At 54.7% G+C, this 24,966-nt stretch overlaps 1 protein-coding gene across 1 annotated transcript; it reads left to right on the top strand.

Moving 5' to 3' along the window:
* Window positions 1-1,707: 1,707 nt before the first annotated feature.
* SPDEF (SAM pointed domain containing ETS transcription factor) lies at window positions 1,708-24,900 on the top strand. The gene is made up of 6 exons (XM_090025764.1): window positions 1,708-1,821; window positions 18,083-18,574; window positions 21,693-21,890; window positions 22,077-22,124; window positions 22,774-22,914; window positions 23,961-24,900. The coding sequence occupies exons 1-6, from the start codon at window positions 1,731-1,733 to the stop codon at window positions 24,137-24,139; spliced, it is 1,149 nt and encodes a 382-aa protein (XP_089881890.1). The 5' UTR covers window positions 1,708-1,730; the 3' UTR covers window positions 24,140-24,900.
* Window positions 24,901-24,966: the final 66 nt, after the last annotated feature.

Genomic DNA, 24,966 nt, shown 5'->3' with positions numbered 1-24,966 from the left:
ACTTAGTTGGGGCTCTTTGCCCAGTGTCTTGCTTGCACTGCAATGTGTTGGAGGAAGATCTGGGGACAGATGAGGGCTTTTTTGGGGGTGAAACCTGCAGATCTGATGACACGGAGCCCTTGGGCTTTGCCAGACTGTCTGTGTGGGACGGGGAGGGAGTTGAAGAAGCTGGAATGTTCTGTGTAGATGCCCTTGAAATGAAACATTTTGATTTTTATCTGAGCCATAACTATTTTTCCTTTTGAAACTTCCTTCTGGTTTAGTTCTGAGCATTCAAGAACCCTCAAAAAAAAAAAAAAAGTCCTCAAACCAGAAGCAAAATATTTCCTTTGTCTCTTGACAGTTGCCAGTGAACCAAAAAAGCCGTTTATTCTCCCGGCGCTGGTTGTATCCTCCCAGGTAGCTTCTCGGGACGTCTGTTCTCAACAGTGGGCGTGAGTCTCCTTTCCTCTGCCCTGGGTCTGATTCCACCGGCTTCCACAAGGTTACTTTTTGGTTTGGGCTGGTGGAAGGGGACTGGCAGTAAACTGCTCACCCGCTGCCTTCTTCCATCCCAGGGGCAGCAGCGTTTCAGCAGGTAGAAGACCTCCCAGAGCGCTCTGGGGTCCAATGTGGGAGGCAGGTGCTACAGAAATGTGGTGTATCACAGTATTGCTATTGAGGATTGCCCTCTACTTCTCAACAGCGGGCACAGACTGCCTGCTTGGCAAAGCAAGACTCTGTAGTTGGGGATGTTCGGGTTCATGTAGAGGAGGCCCTAACAGCACCATTTCCCCACCAGGGCTGTGGCTCACAGACGTGTTGCCGATCTCCGGTGCACGTCCCAGAGCAATGAGCAACCCAACAGGATGGAGGGGAACGACTCTGGGTAAAGAGGGGCCTGCAAAACCGGGGGGCCTCCGGGTCCAGCAGCTCTGGAAGAGGGGTCTGCAGCAAGAGGGTGTAACGGGATCCGTCGTGGAATTTGTGCCACCTACGCAGCCCCATGGGTGCAGCGCCACAGGGGCACTGATGATGACCCACCAACCAGGCATGGCCAACACCTTGGTCAGGTCCTGTGGGGGGGGAAAGAAGGAGCCTTTTCATCACCCCTTGGTACCAGTCTACAAGGACCGTGAGTCTCCGCTTGAGCTCCGCTGGCAGCAAGGGCCTCTGGGGCTGGCCAGAGACCTGAAGGGGTTAAAGGCTGCCAGGCTGAGGCAGCGGCATGTGGGGAGAAAAGGCAAAGTACTGAGGAAGGCTTCACTGGTGTGGGAAGAAGGGTCCCCTCAAGGGTTAACTCTGGGCTGGGATATTCAAACACCTCCAGCTGAGGTAAGCACCCAGCTTGTTTGTTCAGGTAAATAAGGAAGGAATTAGATATAATGAGCAAGGGAGGCATTTGCTGAGCACTCTGCATTCTGGTGCTCGGCTGCAGGGCTTTGCCAGTGCCTGCGGTGCCTACTTGGAGGCAGATGCCCGTAGCTTCGTGCCTCTCCCTGTAGCCCCACAGATTCGCTCCTGCTCCCCCAGCTGCACAGAGCAGCCAGGTGCTGAGTTCACGTGTCCCCTTGGCAGGTGGAGGTCCCTCCCGGTGGCACCTCTCCAGAGGACTTGACACGTCCCAGAGCACGGGCAGTGTCCTGGGAGCTGAGCTGCACGGGGTGAGGAGCACAGCCCTCGTGCCCACTTCCCGGAGCCACATCTCTGCTCCCCCCCAGCCCCCTCCTTGTGCCTGACTGAGATGTTGAATGTCAGTGGGAGACCCCTGCTACCCTTCTTGCTGGACCGATGCTGCTGCTGCTGCTGCTGAGAGCCCACACATCTCTGCACGCCTAGTGGGTAAGTCCAATCCTCTGGCTATGAGAGTATCATTTCTGGTGCGTCCTCCCTGACAGCGCAGTCTATCCTGGACTCTGAGGTCTCCTGGGCTTTTCCCTCTCCCATCTGACCCAGCCTTGCCTCTCCGGCCTACAGCCTGGTGCCAGGCTGCGAGAATGTTGCGTCACTTTATTTGCTTCGTTTTGCACTTTGATTGACTTGGTGGACCACTGGAGGTGATTGAGGTGCTCTGTGGTGGGGCAAACCATCCATGGAGGGTCTCTTATGTCTCCCTTGGAGGCAACTGGGACTGCTTATTGCGTAGGGGGTGAATCCAGTGTGAAACTCCCTGCAGGTGGGAGGGACCTGATTGCCAAAGACAAGAAAGGGAGTTAGTTGCTGACATCCCGCTGAAGGCTGCTGGAAACGGTGCACTCAGCTTCAGTATGCACCTCGGGGAATCTTCCCCTGAGGCCTTTTAGCAAGGGCAGGGTTGCAGGGAGCGGACAGGGTTTCTGGGATCTCTGCTTGACCATGACACCACAAGCTCTGTGCCTCACTTTACCCAACTGTGAAATGGGCTAAGTGCCACTTGCTTCTGGGAAGATGCAAAGCTCAGCTGATAGATTAAATTCCTTGGGGACCACTCCGGGGAAACATCCTTGTCCAGCCCTGTTACTGGATCATGTGCGGTGTGAATCACTGCTGCTATGCAGACCACCAGGTTTCTGGGACTGGCTGAGCAAGGCTGGGAATGCACAGGGCTGGTGGACAGGTCTGTAAAAGGCTGGGTAGGGCTTTAACCCTTTGAGGCAGGCCATCGGCATCTCGGAGCCCCTCTCTCTTTTTTCAGTGCCAAAGGCCAGTTGGCTCCAGGCTTGGCTTTGATGGTTCTGCTCGGGTAGCGAAACACAAACGACACCTCGGCTGCCAACGCCTGTACAATGCCGGCGTTCTCATGGCCGGGGGCCTCTCTGCAGGGCGAGCACCTTGCTGCAATAAATAGGGGCCCTCCAGGGGCTGATGGGGAACACCAAGCTCTGCTGCTCACCTGGGACACACACAAGCTGCTGCTTAATTAAGACCTGCGACTCTCTGCACCCCCCCACCCCCCCTGCAGGTGGAGAGGGCGGCTTGACCCGGGGCCGCCAGGACCCATGCGAACATCAAAGGCAGCTCAGAATAGGGCTCCCTCGCCTAAGAGGCTCGACATTGGGGCAGGTAAATGGCTAGGGACCTGGGTGCAGGTGGTCACTGGGGAGGAGTGGGGGAGAAACCCTGACTGCCTTCCTCTTCCACCCCCCATGTCCATTCAGAGTCGGCTTTGGCAGGAGAATTTCCAGGAGGCAGGGAGAAGCGGGGGAAATGAAGAAGGCAAAATGCTCTTTAATACGTCTTGAAGGTAACTGCACAAACAGATCTTCCATAACTATTAACAGGCTGTTTGCTCCCCCGCAGTCAGCCGGGCTCATGCTGGGTCTCTGCGTGACCTGTTGATGCCAGAGCTTGAAGGGGTAGAGCTGTTAGCTTCTCTAGAGGAGGAGGAGAGAGCAGCGGGGGGGACTAAACTGAACACCTTGTCCTGCCTTCTGCTGTTTTGTTACCCTCTTTCCCTGCAAAACCAGAGGGAACTGGCGAGAGGTGGACAGAGCACCCAGTGCGTGCTACTGCCGAGGGCAGTCCAGCTGTAGCCTGGGCTTTTCCTGCTTCAGGACTCAAAGAGCAGGTGGAGGTTTGGGGTCCAAGTGCTTGGGGGACTCTGGAAGTCCGTGGTGCGTTGTTGATGCTTGCTGTGGTACCAGCCCTTGCGAGGACATGCACGGCTCCCTGTGGACGGGGCATCCCTGAGCACTGGGTGCACCGGCTCCAAGGGTGAGGGGTGCTTTCTAGGCCATCCCACCCCTGAGCAGAAGGCCGGACCTAAATGCTCCCTCAAATGCAGCTGCTCAGAACCACCCTGGATCCAGAACCAGGGACAGTTCTCTGGCGAGTTGCTCCTACACCACGGGGAAAGTGCCCGGACTTGCCTCCGCGCCCGGCCCCAGGAGCCCACACAGCCGGTGCCCGAGTCGTGCCCAGCCCAGCATACGTGGCTTTGTGGAGAGGAGAGCTGGGAGAGACGGTGGGCCTTCTGGAGTGCCAGCTGTCAGCTGGGAGGATCCTGAAGTGGGTGGGTAGTGTTGGGCCAAGTCTGTGCATCCTGAGCAGTCAATCTGTCCTCAAGCCCATCTGATAACTCGGGAGAGCGTCCTACTCCGACTCCATTCCTGTCTGTCCTCAGTGAACTCTCTTGCTAACTGCTGTCTGCTAACTGCAGAGGAGGTTTTTTTCAGAAACTACCAGGAATTTGGTGCCCCACTCGACCAGCTCTGACAAGTCCTTGTTTTTTTTTACCGTGTCGAGCATTCAAAACCAGAGGCGCCCAGAATTGGTAGTCACTTGCCACCGGTATATTCACAAGCCATCCCCTCTGCACCCGGCCTGGTGCAGTTTGCCCTGGCCACCAGCTCTCTCTTTGGTTACAGGAGTGGCAGAGTGCTTTCATGTTTGATCTTGCGGCCCCCAATAAAAGCATCTCATTTCCTTTGTGCCACCAGATGTCTGACTGGCAAAGCAAATAGGCTCTAAATTATTCCATACCCAGCCTGCTGGACTTTGATAGCCTCTGTTTCCAGGTGCTCTCCCTTCAAAGTAAGATGAAGGTGACTCTGCTCAGGCCTGTTGCTGTTACCCTGGTATGATGTGTTGCATTTCTAGAGCACAGAGCGCTTGAGGCTGGAAAAGCCAGTGGTGATGTCAGGCAGGGGTGTGTCAGGCATGTGTCCTGCCCATGATGGGCAGGAATAAGCTGACAGGTGACTTCAGGGTCAGTGGTGATGGGCAGCAGGATAAAAGTGGCTGTGTTGAATGAGCCATAGCATCTGAGAGATGAGGTGAGGTGAAAAGTACTGGGGTCTTCAGCTGTCCTTCCACATAGGCTGTTTCTGGAGGGGATGCCCTGGGCAGGAGTCACTGTTATCAGGGAGCGAAGGCTCGTGTGGGGTGGAGAAGGAAGTGCTGGAAACTTTGGGATTACTCTTCCAGGTGGCTGCAGAAAGCTGTGTAAATGTGGAGCAGGGATGGGTCCACACCAAAACTGGGAGCACAGCAAGGCACAACTTAGCAGCTCCACCAAAGTCCTGGGTCCCAACCAGGCAGTTTGGAGATGTCACAAAGGGCAATTCCTGGTGCATGTGAGGGGTCTCGGCAGAGCAGCCTCTGTGGGGGTGGGTAGTCAGGGCATGAAAGTAGACTCTGACTCCACCAGACTGGGATTGGAGCTATCATTGCTGCAGCATCAAAGAGCCCAGGAGGGCAGAGCGGAAGGTGAGCCAGTCCCTGGAGAGCTACTGGGAAGTCCTGGGGCTCAGGGAGGGGTAAACAGATGGAGTTTGGGGGCAGAGGGACAAGAGCTTGGGGGAGAGGGAAGGATTTGTGTGACGGAGGCTGAGTTTTTCCAGCCCAGTTTTGCAGATGCTAGAGCTGCAGGTAAGGTCAGCATGAGCCTTGGCATCTCTCGAGCCTAGCTGCCCTCAGCCTCTGGGTGCTGAGACACCAGTTTCTGCTGAGAAGCCTTTTGCCTCTGTGAGAGGGACTGGCTCGCCCAGGGTGGGGGCACAGGGAGATGGTCTGAGCTGGGGTTAGACTGGGAGAAAGAATCAGGCAGGGCCAAGCGGCCCAGCCTTGGGCTGTGCTCCTCCACAGGCCGAGGGCTGATGAATGGGTGCCTGATGGTGACCCCCGCACACCCGCCCCCAAAGACTGGAAACTGCTCTGGTCCCTCCAGCCAGCAGGTCTGCCTGGTGCTGATCCCAGTACAGGACCAGGCAGCTGGGGGCACCGGCAGACTGCAGCACCTTACAAGAGACAGCTCAAGATGTCGAGGCTGTCCAGCCTCAGCACCGCGTGGGCCGCTTGATCCGAGGAGAAGTGTAATTTAGTTTGCACGGGGCCTTGAGCTCCTTTGGCCAGATGGCTGCCTGGTCCTTCAGCTCTGATGCGCAGGTCTCTCCCTACCTGGAGAAGAACCCAAAGCCCAGAGACAGAAGGAAAGAGCAAGGTAATCAACTCTGCTTGAGCCTAGAGCAAAAACAGGTTTGGGCTTAGGATAAGGCAAGTCTTGTTTTACCCATCTTGATTTGCCTGGTCTTGTAGTATCAGTGATCACTGAGCTGGCAGCCGGAAAGAGCCTGGCCACCTCACGCTGGGGGAGCTGCTAAAAGGCATGACCTTCTTCTGTGACTTGTGTATCATTGGAGAGGTGGCTGTGCCGATGCACCCAGCATTTCCTACAGCAGGTGCTTTAGAGATGCAGAGCCAGCGTGTTGCTTTTGAGCTCCCCCACATAGCTCTGGGCTGTGGTTGCCTTGGATCTGATTTCAGCTGAGGCAGCAGAAAGCCTAGGGAAACTCAAACAAGCTTTGTGAAACACAGGAAATGGTTGAGGTTTCCTACAGCCACACATGCCCCCAGGCTGCCCTGTCTTCTGCTTCCAACCCCTCTGCCTATTTGCTTGCAGTCACGAACAGTTGGAAGGACTTTCCAAGCATCGCCCTAACCCAACCCGTTTAACTGCAGCTTTAATTTTTATTAAGGAGCTCATTGTTTAAGGCTGGTGCGTTCTTGGCTTCCGAAGGGCCTGAACCCAGATTTGCTGGAGTCAGGACCAGAGATCACCTTGACTTGGAGCAGGCTCATCCTTACAGTAATGCGCCCGTTACTCCTCAGTAGATCTCAGAGCATTTCACAAAGGAGGACAGTATTGTTGACCTCATCCTACAGATGGGAAACAGAAGCAGGAAGGGAAAGTGGATTATCTGCAGTCATCCAACCAGCAATGCCTGAGACAGGACCAGCTGTCCTGGGGTCCAGCCTGGTGCTATCTTCTATAGGCTGCCATCTCTCCCCTAGAGACACGAGGCTGCTGTTGCTTGGTTGGCAAAGAGTTGGCAGGGCCTGGGTTTGGGGCACATCTGAGTGCTGCAGGCCAGGTCCCATTGCCTCCAGTGGATGGGCTAATTCTGCAACAGCTCCCTAGAGTGACAAGGCTGGATGCTTAGGAGAGATCTGACACTGGCCCCTCTGCCTCCCGGGGGCACTATATTCCCTCTCTGGGTTGGGGTTTTGAGTTGCAGAGCATGAGTTTATTTTCTGTGGGTTTGAAGCTCACTGGATCATCACAGAGCCCTGGGGGTAGGGTACACAGGCCCCCATGTTACTCATTGCATAGCTAGACTGCTGAGGAAGGGACAGCAGAGGAGCTTTTCCTTAGTTTCATCATCTCCCACCCACCCGTCAGCCAGGTACCTTCAGAGCCTCAGCACTCGAGTAGCCTAGATTAGTACTGCGCAGATGAGGAGGCATCAACTGCTCAGTCTCATCTTGCTTGATATAGCTAGACAATCCCACCACTGATGAACTCTCCATCCCTTCATTTAGCCATTAATGCCTGGGTAGCACGGCAGGGGTGGCAGCAGTGGTTCTTGACCAGGGTGCCTGAGATGTCTTGAGATCCCTTTTATGAGTGCTGCAGAGTGCCATGCAATGTTAGCACCGTTAGGTTTACAACCGTGATTCACAAGATCAACCCAGAGATTTCAAGCAGAAACAGGCTTTCTGAGCTCTTTGCAACAGAAGAAAAGCTCTATTTTTGTGTAATCAAAAAAAGGGGAAAAAACAGGGTGAAAACTAAGAAGGGCAACTTGAGTCTATCCAGAGATAGTTTAAGAAAGGCTGAGAACCACTGGGTTATAGTAACGTCAAGTCCTGTTAGGCCCAGTCCTGACGTCCTTCCTTAGGCGAGAGAGCGAGACCTGGACGTCACATAGGAGAACCCGGATCCCTATGGAGCTGCAGGTGCTACGTGTTGTCCTCACAGCTGCTCCTGCCCAGGGGCAGATGTGGTGGTCTGTGAGGTGAGGGCAGGGGAGAAAGGGGCACTGTCCCTCATTCTCAGCCTTACTACTGGTGTTCCCTGCTGGGAGTGTAGCTGAATGCACTCTTTTGCTGCAAAAGGCTTCTGCTGAATTTTATTTTTGGTGGCTTGGAAAAACCACCAGGTTCCTCTTTTACACTGGCCTGCAGTTGTCATGTGAAATCTTGCCCCTTATGTTCAGGCAAGTGAGGCCACTGGTGAGAACTCATGCGTCACCTTGCTAGGTTGATCTTACAAATAACAAGGCATAACCTGCACATTTTCCTGTGTGCATCATTTACAAACTCTCACTCTAGGTGTGGCTCGATCAAATGCCAATGAAAATTTCCCAGCAGATTAGCTCCTGGTGTGTGTATATAGTGCCAGAGCTGATTACTTTAGCAACAGAACTGTTTATATGAGCTGTTTCATCCTGGTTAGTCCTGCAGAGCTGATACAACTGGGAGTGAGAGAGCTGGTGTCAACTCCTTGTCCATCACCACTGGTGCTGTTTGCAGGGTGCAGCCAGAAAGGGAAGGGGAGGTCAGAATTTCCCTTGCCCAGTCTGTTGTAACTAGTGGTGCATGGGAAGGCCTCAACTTGAGACCCAGATGCCAAGAGGAATTTGTAGGCTGCTGGTCTTAGACGTTGAGATTTGATCATTAGCAGTGGCAGATCAGGTTGTAGCAATGCAGAGTTCTGCCAATTTAAGGCCTCTCCCAGAGGTTTTCTACCTGAGCACATCTGGCCTTGTGCAGCCGTGTTTCAGCGAAGAATCTCCCACTAAGCTGTGCTTCTGATCTGATCCCTGCTCAACCTCAGCTCCTGGGGAGTTGGAAATAGCAGAGGCAGGATCCATTACCAGAAGCAGCTAATAAAGGGACAAAGCACCAAGGAGTCAGGGGACTTGTTCAGGGCTGCAACCAGGAGGCTGGTAATGAAACAAAGAAAAGGCCAGCAGCAGATAGATGGTGGAGTAGCCTCTATCGGGCGCATTGCTGATGTCAGCCCCCAAGGGTTTAGTTCATGGCTTTGGCAGGCTGCCTGTTTGGTTTGGTCCTGGGCAGATCACTTAACCCCATTGAGCCTCAGTTCCTCCTTCTCTAATACAGGTAGGAGCTTTCCAACCCCTGAGCAGGCAGTGAGGAGAGGCAATGAGGGCATGCGGTATTTTTCACTAGTAGATCTCAAAGCAGATGATGAGCCTCCATTTTACAGGTGGTAAAACTGAGGCCCACAGGGGTGTGACCCAGAGCACCTAGCAGGCCAGCGAGGACTAGAATCCAAGTCCCTTGAGCCCAAGTCCAGTACTCAAGCCACTGGAGCAAAATAGCTCTTGAATATGTTGGTGCTTTTGATATGTAGAACGTGCCAGGCGGTGGGAGCCCTTGAGACAGCAATGCCTCTTGGCTACGCAGTGACTCCAGACCAGACCCAGGCCCGTCAAAAGCTGCCAGAGCCCCTTTTCAGCATCTTTCCACAAAGCTGCCTTTGGCTGTCCCTACTGCGTCCTCTTTTGCATGTTATGTCTGGTGTGCCTGGCTCCTGCAGGGGGAAGGAAGCCTGTTGAGTGTCAGCTCAGGCCTTTGGGCTTTGAGGAGTTTAACAGCTGGGTGATAGCTTGTGTTAAATGTTGTGAGAGCAAATTCCTTAATCCTCCCTCATCCCTGCCTTTTACTTGGATATCTGTATCGGCTGTGGCTCAGCTCGTACATCAGCACCATCTCTGCGGGCAGGGTAGAGCCATAAAGGAAAGCATGTTTGCAGAGCTAGGGGAGAAGGTGGAGATGGAAGCAGAAAAGAGTTAAAACAGTGCAATATTCACCCCCCCACCTTGTCTTCTGCTGTATTGTAATGCTGCCCATGGGTTGGGATGACCTTCTGGGTAAGTAACACACCGGAGCCAGCTGGCCTAGGAACGAGCCTGGTTCAAGGTCTGTGAACTTGAATCCACAACTCCCATCGGTGCACATGTCTGAAAAGACCCTGGCAGCAGCAGTGCAGGAAATACAGGCTTTCCTGGGACCTGACATGCAGCAGCCACGTCTTGTCACGCACCCACACAGCCCTGGAAGGGATCTCTTAGGTCATTGGCTTCAGTGACCCTCTCTCCACCCCTCTGTCCCTCCAAGAGAAGCTCAGGATTAAAATGGTCCTTAGGGCCAAATCCTGCTTGCCTGGAGCTCTTGGGACCCAGTCCAAACTCCTTGGAAAGCAGGGGAAGGGGTCCCATTGATTTCAAAAAGCTTTGGAGCAGACACATACTGCTGCTGTTTTTGGTGGAGCATCTCCCAGTTGGAAGGATGGGAGACCCTGGTCCCATTGCTTTCAGTGGTTGGGAATGCGGAGAGCAGTGTTGATGCTGTAATCTCCACTTTGCAGAGTGAACAGAGGTGCAGAGGGGCCCCAGGTCAGTGGCAAACCTGGGTCTACAACCCACTAGAGAGACCCTCTGAGGTCTTAGTTGCCCAAACTCTGCTGAAGTCAGTGGAGCTGTGGCCATTCACACCAGGTGAGGCTTGGGGTGCCCAGCGCGCTGGACCACACTCCCGGCTCCCATGGTACTTTTGCCACTAGGATTGCAGAGGTGACCTCATGGATGCTATACAGTATTGTGCGGGGTAGGAGCAATCTTTCAGAGCATGAGCATGGCCAGGAGACAGTTTCCCCCTGTTCAGGTGGTTATCAGCGAGTGTGGGCTACAGATAGCAGCAGTTGAATATTGGGGTGCTTACTTGCGAGGCATGAGAGACAGGAAGAGAATGGGAGAACTGATGAGGATGAGATGGCCTTTCTTTGCTGTCGAAAAAAATTGTAACGCAGGAGCTGGGATGACCCATCCAGAGGCTCACAGGACTCTGGAGACCTGCATTCAGTTCCCTGCTCTGCTACAGACTCCAGAGTAACCTTGGTCAAGCCACTCGGTCACTCTCGCTGGGTTTACTGGCCCTGCCCTACCTCATCAAGGGCATGTTGTGAGGCTGAATACATTCAAGCTAGGGAGGTGCTTTTTTATGAGCTGACACGGTCATTCCTTCCTAGGCTGTTTTGGTTCAGGTAGCTAAATTTGTTGTGGGGCGCTTAGATATGGCAGAGATGGGCCCAGGTAAGTGTCAGAGAGGGGAGGATAGTAGCCAAGGCTGGTCCTTTTGGGTCGGTTTTGGTCTCTTCAAGGCCACGGCAGTTATCATAAGGAGTGCAATGGGATGTGGCCTCTCTATTGCATGCGTTTGCTCCGTGAGCTTTGGGCCTAATCCCAGAGTTGCCTTTGCCATCGGTGGGGGAAAGGCTCTGGCAGTTACTTAAAGCTCTCTCCAAGGTGCTGGGGCTGATGAGGAGGAAGCAGAAGGAAGCCGCGCCTGCCGTGGGATTAACAACTGTTTGCTCATGCCCGGAGCTCTAATGCTGTCCCTGCAGCGGCTTGGCTTTGGGAAACAGGGGGATTGGTGGGGGATGGCGGGGGAGCTGCAGCTAACTTCTAGCATGAATGAAAGGTCAGCGGCTGAAGAGACGTGAGAGGCTGGAGGTGAAGAAGGGAAGTAGGAGAAAGAGCAACGAAAGGGAATAATGGAAGGGAAGACATGCAGGGAGGAGAGATGGAAGTGAGGGGGGAAGACATGCAGGAGGAGGTGGGGGGGAACGTGAGATGACAGCAAAGCAGAGAGCAAGGGGAAGAAGTGCAAGGCTTAGACCATGAGAACCCAGGCCCCGGTCAGGGGGGGACGTGAGCCAGGAAAGCTGCCCCTTTCTCCTTGGTCAGTCCCTCCTCCTGTTATCGCAACAAGAGTCTTTCTCAGAGCAGCTTCTTAGAGTAAACACTTCCCCACCTAGCCCGTAAAGGCCTCCACCGCAGCAGCAGCCTCCATGCCAAAGCCAGAGAAAGTCAAACAAAGGTCCCCACCCTTGGACTACAGCACATTTTGTCAGGTGATTACTCAGGCTTTGCCATCCCACAGCCCAGCGGTTCTGTCTGTGGCCAGGCTGGTTCCCAGGGGCTCCGGCCTTTTGCTTCCCACGATGGGAGGGGGTCATGCTGTCGGGGCCTGTGGAGGGTGGTGGACACCAAGGTGGGTCTGATTGCGTAGGGAGGTGTTTCACCCCAGGTGTGCCACTTCGGCTGCAGCCCTGCTTGCTTGGCTGCTTGTTTTCTGTTAGCGATTTTGGTGACTGGGGACATGACTCCAGGCAATACTTCACCTTTCTGCAGTGCCTCCTTTATGAGAGCCTTGGGTCAGGGCCTGCCTTCTAGCTCAGAGGGTGAAGTTTGCCCCGCTGCTCATGAGCACAGGCACGGCTCGTTCTCCCCCACGGATGCTGGAGCCCCATTCTCATTGTACCCAGCACTCCTGAGGGCAACTTTTTCCCTGCCAAAGTCAGCGTTGCTTCACTGACTTTACTTGAGCTCTCTTCTGAGCAGATGGCCCTTTTTTTCTCCCTCATTGATGCCCTCTGAGGGTCTGGTCTGCAGGTTAGGGGGTGATATGGAGCACAAGGTGCTTCACTCTGGGTAGGATCTGGGAGGAATGGGCAATCCCGTGCAGCATTAAGCGTTCTTGGTGCCGGGACCATTGCAAAGTGCATCTGACTCTGCTGGACCTGAGCCACACTTTTTGTACCAGCTGCTGCAACTGGTGCTTGTGTGAGGTCTGGGAGAGCTGTTATGTGTGGGGGGACGGCACTGCAAGCGGAGTGCTCCGTGTTGCGTCTCAGGGGTTGATTGAGCTAAAGGTATTGTGGGGACTTCAATCGAGAGGTGGCAGAAGAAAGAGGAAGATGGATCTGGAGGAACTACCCATGAGTGAGATGGGTCTCAGGCTTGCCCGTTGTCCTAGGGCCCAGGGATCTAGCCTGCTCCCCATCTGACTTATTCCTTTCTCTGCTGGGAAGGAAGGTGGGGCTGAGATCTAATTTCATTTCCAAGAAAAACCAAAGTCCAAGATTTGCAAAAGCTTTCTCAGGGCCCAGGCCTCGCAAGCTGTTACCGCTTCCCTTTTGTGCTGCAGCCAGCATGAGGCTGGATTTACGGCTGATCTGCTCAACTCCTCATCTAATCCAGAGCAAATAAACTAGAGGTTTGGAACCGGGCAGCATCTCTCAGGGAAACCTGTTGCTACGGGGGAGGTGTGAGCACCCCTGGGGGGTCTCTTCAGGCCTGGCCTCAGGGTGCCCAAAGGCAGCGCGTGGGAATAGCCTGGTGGAGGGGTCACGCTGGCTCTGCAGTGGGGCTGTTTATCGGGTCCTTGACCGGCAAAGCAGAGTTGACGGCAGGGGAGTCTGTGGGCCACGGTGACATCCAAGACACACGCCTGTTTGAGCAAAGGGCTGCAAAGCTGTCACCTCTTGTTTCTGCATTCCTCAGCACTACTGATGATTACAGCCCGTGCCTGAGAGGCTCAAGTCGAGTGGTTTTGCTTTGCCGGTGTCCGTGCGGCAGGGGCTTTACGCCAGCTCAGATTCTGGCTGGGCGTACATGCATGTGTGCGTGAGATGCACAGTAGAAATTGCCCCTTCCACATCTGAGGGTGGAGGGCTGTCTCTACTGTAGGAACTTATATGGCCCCATTACTGCAGTATATTCACGTGCTAAATGTATAAGCAGAAGCTTTCTCTATCTATAGTCAGCTTCATCCTCCTGCTAGCTCCGTGCTGTTGCACCCGGTGTCCGTGACGGCATGACTAGGCCTGTGTGCAGAAGTGTTTGCCCCTGGAGAGGCCACCCAGGGCTGGCTGGCAGCTGATGCTAATGCAGGCCCATTTCTAGCATGGGGCTCCTCACCCTGGATACTCGTTGGTTCCTCCTTAAGCAGCAGGTCACAGATGCTGTGTTTCCGCGGGTGCTCGTGAGAAGGGGGCTGTAGTTGTTGGCTCGCGTGGGTGGTTGCTGGATGGCTGCATTTTCCTTGAGTTGAAGAACAGGAACAGTGAGGCAGTAGGGGCAGAGCTCTAGGCCGTGGAGGGCCGAATACTTGGGAATTTCTGCCCCTAATGATGGCAGTCCACCCTGGCCCTCGTGGAAGAACAGGCTGCCTTTCCCATAAGTTGTGCAGAGAACGCCTGGAAGTTTGGGCTTCAAAAAAACCAATGTCACAAAGGAGCAGAAGAAAGCTGCGGTGGGTCTGGGCGCAGGGGTAGGGGCTGGGAGCTCCCGCGTGGTAGTCCTAGCTTTGCCACTGATGTCACGCAGCCACGGGCAACTCGTTTCGTTTCCCCCTGCCTCAGCCTTGGTGCCAGCAGCAGCACTCGGTCGTGTAGACTGTGTTGGCCAGGGGCTCGGAGGGGTCAGGCCGGTGGGCTCATAACCCACGGCGTGGCTGCAGCTCTGCTGACAGAAGACAACCTGCTGTTCAGGCAGTCAGTGCCGGCAACCAGGCAGCCCCTCTGCCCCCGGAGCAGTGTCGACACCCATGGGCCCAGCTGCCAGGGGTAAAGCAGCAGCACGCCCCGATGCCAACTTTCACGAAACCATCGCGAGGCTCCCGATTTCCAAATCTAATGAACTCTAGTTCGTGGTCTTGCGATACAACGCTCAACTTGTGGGAGTTTCCCTTCTGGAGCGTGTAGAGTGCCCAGCTGGTAAGTGGGGGGAGAGGGAAGGGGCTGGGGGGGGAGCAGATCGAGGCCCCCATGGTGAGTCATGCCCCCAGCGGGGCACGTGCCCCCTGGATTTGTGTGCGGGGCAGAAGTGGGCTGCTGCTGTGGCTCTGGACCCTGGTCAGTGCTGCCTTTGCCCTGGAGCCACGCGGTGCCATGTGCCTGCTGCCCCTGGGCTGCCCCATGAGCCCAGTGCTGGCCGTGCTGCGTCTTCTGCCTGCTTGGGGGCAGCGGCAGCAAGCACCTGGCATCGCGCGGCGCTGGAGCAAAGGCAGCAGGGCCCCAGCCCGCCTTTGCCCCTTCCCCTCCTCACCTGCTGGGTGCTGTCTCTGTGTCTGCCCCCCAATCCCAAGCCACAGCCCCCCCAGCCCTGCTGCTGCCCCTCACTGACCCACGGTGCCCTACATCCTGCTAGGGTGTGTGTGAACCTCCTCTTCCTGGGGTCCGACCCTGCACCCCCACAGCCACAGCACCCCCCACCTTCACAAATGATCCCCCCCAACCCACTCTTCAAAAATAACATCTCATGATTTACATTTCAAATATCTTGATTTTTAAGTGGTCGTCTTATGACTTTTGATGCAGTGCAGGGTTGACAATACTTCTCTTTCCTCAGTCTAAGGGGCCAAACCTGATTTCAGTGGCGCTATGCTGATTTACACCAGCTGGGGTTCTGGTCCAAGGAGAATAATCTTCCTTCTCTGGGCTAATTAGGGAACGTTTGCAAAGCTTGAGTGTTAAATACTGTTTGTGTTAAAATCGCTGTAGACTTTGTTGCTGGCTTCTTCAGCATGAGGAGTTTAACCGCAACAATGCAAATCTTCCAGATGTCCCCTCCTTTGTTGTTGTTTTTTTCGTTTAATCTCTTTTCTGCTGGCAGGTCTGTGGTTAATGGGCCTCTGGCTTGCGGCTATTAATGACATTTAATTATCTCTTATTTACCAACCATCATTAACTTGAGGGAGCAAACATGGGGCCAGCCCATGTGCCGGAGCCAACCTTCAAGGAGCAGCAGAAAAGAAATGAAATTTTCTTGGCACGTAGAAAAATGTACCAAGATAGTAACGCACAGTACAAAACACTTCAATCAATAAGATCCCTCCTACACAAAGGATGCATTCATTTGGCTAGAAGGACTTGAATAAACTCAAGGGATTTAATCTGTTCTATCCTTTTGCTTCCTTTACTTTCAAGAACCCAAGCGCGTATCTTCCTCATTATGTTTTCTTAGATCATTTTTTTTTTTGCTTGCCGTCTTTTTTTTATAATGCCCCCAGGGAAACACCAGACTGAAATCTGTCCACCCACAGATATCGTTTTTACCAAGCCCCCACACTGGCTTGTTTTCTCAGGCTCTCTGATGTGTGCCGACCTGCCAGTGCTGATTGTTTTTCTTGGAGGGTCTCTGTAGGACAGGGTCCCACGTGCTTGCACGTTGGGTGCTTCTTGTAAGGGCGCTGGATTGAACTGGGCACGCTGACTTCTTGCTGTAGGGCCGTGACTCTCAGCCAGGGGGCTGCAGCCTGCAAGCACCTTCACAAGATAAACCCAGAGATTTCAAATAAGACTCGACGGTGGCAAAGACACTCTGCTCTGCTGCGGGCTTTCTGAGTCTTGCAACAGAAGGATTGCTTGATCATACTTCTGTAGGCAAGAAATGAGAGAGAGAGCCTGGTGTTTCTGGAGGGGTGCCTTGAAGCTAACAAGGGGGACTTGGAGGGTAGAAAGGTTGAGACCCCTTGTTACGAGGCAGCTTGTACGTGTAGTGGTCGCCCCTGTAGGCTTGCTGCTGTGTTTGAGGGATGTGTCCTGGGGGTACTACATTATGGATGGATTCCTTGAAAGCACTGGGGACTGCTAGCATTGACTTCTTTGTCCCTTTCCTCCCTTAAAAAAAAAAAAAAAAAAGAGCCCTGAATCATTTGCTTGTTTTTGCAGAAAATCTCTGTAAAAAGAGAGGCATGGGCCATGCCAACAGCTACAAAATCCCCACTGTCGGGTGGGTGCCCTGACCCCAAGGGTGCCCTTTCAACCACATGCTTATTCCGGGGGAATCTTTTCTTTAAAGCCTCCAGACTCCTCTTGGGGAATTGTCAGGTTTTCTCTTTGGATGGAGACATTTCCCAGGGTTGCCATGGAAATTCAGCAGGCTCATCCTTTTCTCTGTGGAGTCCAGGACTCCCTGCGTACGTGAGACGGATGGAAACGGGCTGTTCTAATGTGTTCTAGCAAGAAAGTACAAAGCACGGGTTGGGACTGTGCAATGCCCATTGCAAAGAACCACCCGCCGCCCTGCGCCCTGCAGCCTGGCAAAGACCATGCCGAGGGGCCGAGGTCTCGGAGCGTGCGTGGAGGGGGTCGCTTCTGGAAGGTGATGCCCATAGCAGCGAGTCCTTCTTGATAACTGGGGTTCAGTTTATTCTCTGGCCTCGCTTTCACTTTGTGAGTTTAAGCCAGGCTTGTCCTTGTTATCTAATGCCATGCTGCCTCCATTTTGAACCTGAACGCCAGTGGATTTCAGTGAGCTCTGGGTCAGACTGTTAGTGAAAAGAAAGCTCGTGAAGGGGGCACTGGTGCAATATGAGCTGCTGTTGGGTGCAGCAGGAGCTGGGCAAACACCCGGCTGGACCGCGTTAGGGAATTGCCGCAGGGCAAGGCAGGCTCTTGGGATCCGTATAGGCAGGGGTTCAGAGCAGGTGGAGCACTTGAAGGCTTCAGACTGGCTCTTTTACAGAAATGCTTCATGGGCTGAAGTAGCTTAACTCCCACTGAAGCTATTGGGAATGACAGGTGCCTGCGGTTTCTTTGGAAAGCCGGTTCGGTGCTCTGGCTGGGAACACCTGGGACCTGTGACTCGCACCACCGCCATGCTAGGCGCCGTATGAGGCTTTGAGCCGTCGGCCCCATGCCAGAGTGGTGAACGCTAGCCCTCCAAACCCAGTGTGAAGGGTGGCTGCTGCTCCTCGCTATTCTGACGGCTCCTGTCCCCAGCAGTATGGACGGATTTGAAGTTGGAGGCTCTGGTAGTGAGGGGCTCTCTGTTTTCTGGCTCCAGAGATGCTTCTGTCCTTGCCCCATCTCCCTCCCCGGCTGGGTGATTGCAAGCAGCTGTATGTGTGAGTGCTAACATTCATTATAGAGCTGGGTCTGGCTCTAAATCAGTGGTGTTTGAAGTCCAGCTTCCCCTGCCAAAGCCCAGTGCTTGTTTGATGTCAGCGCCTTTCCAGTGAGTGTGCTGGATCCCATCTGCTACGGACCGCTACCCCTTCCTAACCCGGCTTGGGGCTTCCCCCCTACCCAGCCTGTCTACCCTCCGATGGGGGAGCTGTTTACCCCATACGCTGTTCTCTCCCCCCTTTGGAAAGTTACCTTTGGGGACGGCTCTCCTTTGCACTTGATTATCAGGTCATCCCAAACTGGTTTGATTCTTCCCCCTTCCAATGCATGCACGCGTGCACGCACATACACACACACACACACGCTTCTTCCCCTTCATTGCCAACTGACCCAGAAGCGAAGGAGTCACCCTGGCCCATGAAGAGCTATTTAACCTGTTTTCATCTGGGGGTCTCTTAGGGCGTGGAGGGGCTCTTTGGAGGTTTCTTTCCCGTTAACAGGCTTAGATTTCGCCCATTGTGCATGACCACTGGGCAGAAAGGCAGGCATTATCTTCAAAACCATCCTTTCTGACTGGCGCGTCTCAATGTGTTTCTTCTTCCACCCTTGTGCGGTGACCAGACTTGGAGACGCACCCGTGCAGAGGGATGGGCAGTGCTGGCCACGGGCTGACCGCTCTGCCTCACAGCCGCATCGCCCTCCAGGACACCCTGCTGCTGACTGGCCTGGAGAAGCCGCCTGTCATACGGGACCCTGATACCTGCAGCTGGAGCTCCCTCGACAGCCCCAGCCCTCCGGCCACCCCCGAGCAGACCCTTCCTGCCTTCTACGTCCATTACTTCGACATGCTGTACTCCGAGGAGGCGGGCTGGGTGCCCAAGGGCCTGGCAGAGACTCTGCAGGGCAGCAGCCAAGGGGGACGGGGCGAGGTGCAGAAGGAGCCAGAGCAGTGCCCCATCATCGACAGCCAGGGCTTTGGGCTGAGCCCTGACATGGACTACCAGGCCAGCCTTCACCTGGAGGAGCACTCGCTGGAGCAGGTGCAGAGCATGGTGGTGGGCGAGGTGCTGAAGGACATTGAGACGGCCTGCAAGCTTCTCAACATTGCAGCAGGTGGGTGCCCTTTTCTGTCCCTTGGTTTTTGCTCTCTGGCAGGGGCAGCTCAGTGCCTGGTAGGAACCTGCAGAGCTCCAGGCTGAGCTGGGGAGTAGTCTCTCTTGCTGGCCAGCTTGGATTTAGCCAGGTGGTGGCTGGGATTCATCCTGGTCTATCTGCTCTCGATTCAGTGCAGTGGTAGGCGTCCTGGACCCACACACACTGCTGGGGTCCCTCTACGGTCTTTGTTGACCTTTGTTTGGGTCCTAGCTGTCCCCCTTGCTGCTCTCAGCAGAGCAAGTGTCTAAGGGACTGGGCTCCCATCTCGCACATAATGGGCAAGGCTGAGACCTGTTCTCAGGGGTCTGGCCCAGAACCCGGGAAAATGCCCCTCTCCACCATCAGCTTCAGCAAATTTAAGGTCCGGCTCTAGAGTTGACCGTCACTAGCTCGCCCTGGGATTATGGGCAGTTGTGGAATGACATGTAGGCTAGTAATCATCCCTCCCCCTTGGAAAAGCACTCCTGTTGGAAAGAAATACAAATAAACCATTCCAGTGGTTGGCCTTGAGCAGCTGGCCATGAATAACATGCTGACATGGCAGCATCTATTGCACCTGGATCCATTGCTGAAGCAGGGTCCAACCTTTTCCAAAAGTACACAGAATGGTCCACCATCCTATGAATGCTTTCTTAGGAACGAATAGATCTTGCCCATTGCCAGCGTCAAGGATATTGTGGGATGTAGTTTATGGAGTTGGTGGGGAAGGTCTTCTCCAAGGCAGAGCAGTGCTGTGGAAAACGGTGTCAGGCTGGGTGGGGAGGGAGCAGGTTGTTGTTGTTTTTCTGTTTCTTCATCTTCTCTGATTTCCTGCTCCGGACTTGGCAGAGCATGTGGTGGAACATGCGGTATCCACCAGAACCAGCCTCTCTCGGGCGCGGGAGAATAAAGGCTGCTTGCCATTGACGTCAGTGGCAAATCTGGGTGGCAGGGGCCTGAGACAGAAAACTGAGCGCAACGTGCATGAACCGCAGGGAAAGAGAGTCACGGTGAGAACGAAATCAAGGCAGCTTGTCCCTAGGAGCCAAGTGCCCTGGAGTGATGGTGCCAGGGCTGGAGTGTTTGCCCTGCCAGTCCCATCTCGGGATAAAGTCATCCTGCAGACATATCGGTGCAGGAGTGGGAGAGGTCTGTGGAAGTGCATGGATTTGCTGAGCAGGCTGCCATAGTCACAAAGGGGTTAGCTTGAAGTGGGAAGGGACAGACCAATAGAAAATGGGGTTGGCAGGGACCTCAGGAGGTCACGTCTAGTCTAACCCCCTGCTCAAAGCAGGACCAGCCCCAACTACATCATCCCAGCCAAAGCTTTGTTTAGCAGGGTCTTAACAACCTCCAAGGATGGAGCTTCCGTAACCTCTCTGGGTAACATCTTCCAGTGTTTTACTGCCCTCCTAGCGAGAAAATTCTTCCTAATATCCAACCTAAACTTCCCTTGCTGCACCTTGAGCCCATTGCTCCTTGTTCTGTCATCTGCCCCCACTGAGAGCAATCGGCCACTTCAGCCATTTGCTCTTCTGGTGGCTGCATCCAGCTCAGGGTCTGCGCCTGCTCCCAGGGGGATGGTGGGAGTTTTGTCACTGACTTCAGTGGGGTTGAGATGGAGCCCAAAGCATGGCCATCATGCTGAGGCAGTGAGAAATTGCACCTTGTGGGTCCAGCAGCCACCCTGGGACACAGCAAGCTGCCCCTTGATGGTGCCTCTCTCTGCAACGGGGTGATAAATTCAGGGCCTGCAAACCTGAGCTGAAGGTGGAGACTTCTGCAGATCAGGCTGACGGGAGCAGTCAGTTTTAACACCTACTGTGTGCTGGTGGGAATGGCACGTGGCAGCAGGGGGCAGGTCTGCAGGTGCATGAGGCCAGGGAGCAAGGAGGACGGTGCTTCATGTAGCAAGATGCAGCAAGCGCGGGCAGGGAGATCAGTGGTTCGCATGAGATGCGTTTCTCTGCAGCGATCGAAGTGGGGTCAGTTCCTCAGCCGGAGTGAGTCTGTAGGGCTCTGGGAATTTACACCAATTGACAGTCTGCCCCTATTACGTACCTGGGGACACATAAAGATCCCTGTGGGGTTTTTTGCTGAGGGTGGAGCATGGACCTGAGCTGCAGCCCCTGGCCCAAGTGCCCGTGGCGTTTTGCTGAGCCCAGAACCACCACAGGACTGTGGCTGAGTCCATGCTTCCTCCTCTGCCTTCGAAGTTTGCCCTCCCCCTGGCTCCTGTGACATCTCCAATCACCCAAGTGCAAAGAGCCACTGAGATATTAAGGTGTTAATAGTTAACACTGCTCTAGGCCCGTCTCTGACAGAAATCACTGCAGGTCTGGTGAAGTCGGTGAGACTCCGCTGATGCCCCTCTCCCGCAGGCCGAGTAAAGCAGATTGTCGGTCTCTGCTGGGCGCGCCGGTGGCAGGCGCAGGCTGTGGGCAAAGCCAGGCTGCGCGTTCCCCAGCCAGGTGCTCTGTCAGAGGGCCCTGCCGTTTCCCGAACAATGGAGATGGGAACAAAGGGAATTGACAGGCAGAGGACAAATGTATCCCTTCAGGACAACTAGCCCTTCGAACAGGTCGCGCTGCTATTGCTTTCCGCTGCGGACGCACGGGGCGTGCACGCTCTCCGGGGAGCGTTGCTTTGGAAGGCAGCTCTCTGGCTGGGTTCGGTGCAGACAGATGGGCTCCTTGCAGCTGGGGCTGTGCGAAGCCAGCTTCTGATGCCTCCGCCCGCGGGCTTTGAGAGCTGTTGTCCGAGGTGGGATTCTCCTTGAGTGGACGTAACGTAGTAGGAAAGAGACTTGGTTTCTAGGGTGCTTGGGGCAAAAAAACCAAACCAGGCTGTGAGCACAGGGAGCATAAGACCCATCGTCCTTTCAGTCCTGTATTTCTGGTGAAGTAGGTTGAGACGGGATGGGCAGCTGTCCCGTGAGGAGCACTGCTTGCCCAAGGCAGGGATGGGAGCTGCCGCCAGAAGGCAGATGCCATGCTCCCTGCTCCCATGACCCTTGCAGAGCAAGCTTCGGAGGGGAGGGGTCCTTGGGTCCCCACTCACCGGGGCTCCTGGGGGTGCATCTGTCTCTCTCTCTCAGACCCAACAGACTGGAGTCCAGGAAACGTCCAGAAGTGGATCTTGTGGACGGAGCACCAGTACCGCCTGCCCCAGATTGGGAAGTCCTTCCAGGAGCTGTCGGGGAAGGACCTGTGCGCCATGTCCGAGGATCAGTTCCGCCAGCGCTCCCCGGTGTGCGGGGATGTCCTGCACGCCCACCTAGACATCTGGAAATCGGGTACGAGCTGGCAGGTGGGGAGGGATCAGCCGGGTTACATCAAGAGCTGAAGACTCGTTAGTGCTGTCCTGCTCGCGTGTTCGGGTCTCTCGGTTTTGTTATCTGCTGCTTGGGGCAGGCGGGGGGTTCTGCTCCCCCTGCATGAGGGTCGTGCTCTGTGTCACCCCCCACCTCGTTCCCTTGCAGCTGCCTGGATGAAGGACAAAGTGGGGCCAGGAGAAGTGCGATACTGTGGTGAGTTCTCTTGGGTCATGGGCCTTGCTTCCAGCCAGGAAAGGGGCCGGGGGTTCGGCAGTGATGTTCCCCTTTTTGGTGAGGGGGTCGCAGTTATATGAAGCATCACCTCTCCTCCGACCATGCTACATGTGTTATCATAACTAATTATGCAAGTGGTAGTTTTACTACACTCTTCATTAGTCCCTAGCAGCCAGGTCAGTAAGCCCAAAGGTGGCGATTGGCTCCGTCTCTGGCCTTCGTGACCCCATGATCTGAGCCCCTTGTGATCTGTACCATATTGGTCCCCCTGGGAGGTAGCCCCATCTCAAAGAAAGGGATACGAGGCGCAGGAAGATGAAGGTCCAGGTCTTCCACGGTATTTGGGAGCCGAGTTCCTGCTGAAAGGCCCGGTAAGGGCCTGCCAAGGGCGCACAGGAAGCGTGCGGTAGACTGTGGCTCGGTGAGTCTCAGACTAGCGTTCTCACTGCCAGGTCCTCATCCCCGGGATCACTAGTGAGGACTTTCAGCCACTAAGGACCTGGGTGTGGTTTGTACCAGCAGACCAAAGACAGCAGGCTCCTCCTTGCACTTCCCGGCCCCAGGACTGTCCATTCCTCTGCTGGCAATGATCAGTTAACCCCTGGGGTCTGATTCCTTCCTGCTGCAGCGAGTGACGAGAGCTGGGCGGACAGTGAGGTGGACTCCTCGTGCTCGGGCCAGCCCATCCACTTGTGGCAGTTCCTCAAAGAGCTGCTGCTGAAGCCTCACAACTACGGACGCTTCATTCGCTGGCTCAATAAGGAGAAAGGTGAGTGAGATTGGGCGGGGCTCGCTCTGTTGGGGAACTTGGTCACCTCCTGTGTCCGCAATAATACTCCTGGACCCCCCGCCATGACAGGAGCTTCCCCAGGCTCTCGGGGTCACTCCTACCACCAGTCCACATTTGGCCTCTTCTGCTCTTTTTGCACTTAGACAATCTAGCCCCAGTTCATATTGGTACAGGCAAGATCAGACCGGGCCCTAAGGTGAGGGTACAGCTCCGCAGGGTGGAGCACCACGGTGTAACTCTCGTTTCCGTAGCTGCACACAGTGATGCCGATCCCAGTTCTTTGTCTGTTGTTCACACTGTAGGAAGCATCTGTTATATGCATGTTGGCAAAGGGTATAGGAGCCCTTCAACCCCACTATTTACTTGGTAGCTTAATGCACTCAGTTGACCTTCGTCATGGGGGAAAGTGGCTAGCAGCCATCTGTGTCAAGACTTTTAAAGGAGCTCTGCACTGCCTGGGTCCTGTCCATGTTTTGGCAGAATAAAGTGCTTTGGAGACGCAAGAGGAAGCACAAAAAGCTTAGGGAGCTGTTCCTGTAGTAAATGAGCCTCGTTTACATTGAGTTCAGGCAAGTGCAAAGGCCCAGGAGTACACGCTTACCAGAAATCAGTGTGTGCTGCGTTGTGAGTCAGCCTAGATACAAATCTAAGTGACACATTCTTTGCCACCTCCACCCTTGGCCAGGGGCTGGGAGGGAAAGCGGGTTGGTTCATAAAGCTGCTGGGAAGCTAGTCCCTCATTTCCCTTCTCTACCTTCCTTCCCTGAACCGAGGTGTCAGTCACAATCTGGAGGCTCTCTTTTATTATCTATATTCCAGCACTGCTCTACAGCCTGCTCCCATTGTGCTTGGAGCTGCATCTATGCAGTGTCCCAGAGCCAAAGGCTTTACAAGGCAGATAAAGGGTGGGAAGGGAACTGGCTTCTCCAGAGTCATCCAGTGAGTGGATGACAAAGCTGAGCTTCTGGGTGGCCATGGGTCATATGGTTGCATCCTATCTCCCCATTTCCTTTCTCCCTACTTAGGTATATTCAAGATTGAGGACTCTGCCCAGGTGGCACGTTTGTGGGGGATCCGGAAAAACCGGCCAGCCATGAACTATGACAAGCTGAGCCGCTCCATCCGGCAGTATTACAAGAAAGGCATCATCCGGAAACCGGACATCTCCCAACGCCTGGTCTACCAATTCGTACACCCTGTCTGAGCGCGGGGGCTGGAGGAGGGGGAACTGACTGAGCAGCTGGAGGGAGGGAGGTCTCTCTCACCACTGCACCTCCCATGCCCTTCCAAAACCACCAAGAAAAACAGACGAAGCCTTGGGTTGTGCAGAAGGCTGGAAACCAGCAAACTTCCCTGATGAAGCTCAGAGCTTCCAGCCTCCCCCAAGCCACAGAGCATGTGTGTGGGGGGAATGGACCCCCATAGATAGGAAGACACCACAACTAGCAACAACTGCCCATGAAATAGAGTGTATACATGTAATTCTGGGGCCTACGGATGTGTGTAGAGAGTCCTCTGCTCCCGCTAGTGAGCTTCAGGGTTGGGGGAGAGGCGAGCTTAGACACTGGGTAGGGGCAGGGGATGCAGATCTGATCATTGTGGATGAGGCTACGGTGTGTGTGGGGGGAGGGAGGGGGTGGTTGTTAACAGCTTCTCGGACCTGGAAGTCTTTGGCTATGTGACCTGCCACATAGCGGCGCAGAACCCAGGACCCATGGCCTCCAAGTCCCTTGCGCTGAGAGGGGGAAGAGGCATTGAGGCAGCGATCCAATAGCGGGTCTGTCCTCTCCTCTTCTGGGCAGTGGCCAGTACCGTGTGCTTTGGGGACCTCTTCAGGGATATGATATCCAGCCCCAGCTAAAGTTTTGTCCCGTCTCCCCTCAGCTACTGGTTGGTTTATACCCAAAAGAGATGGACAGCTTCACCAAGACTGAACTCGGATTCGGCTGCTGCTCAGGTTGTAGCTTCCCCTTCCGGGCAGGGGACTTCTACATCATCATGACTTTGCTTGTCCTGAAAAGTCCCCAGGGA

This window comes from Crocodylus siamensis, chromosome 13 (genome assembly GCF_052110815.1).
Source record: "Crocodylus siamensis isolate JL-2025a chromosome 13, ASM5211081v1, whole genome shotgun sequence".
Lineage (NCBI taxonomy): Eukaryota > Metazoa > Chordata > Crocodylia > Crocodylidae > Crocodylus > Crocodylus siamensis.
This window is presented reverse-complemented; position numbering and strand designations above follow the sequence as displayed.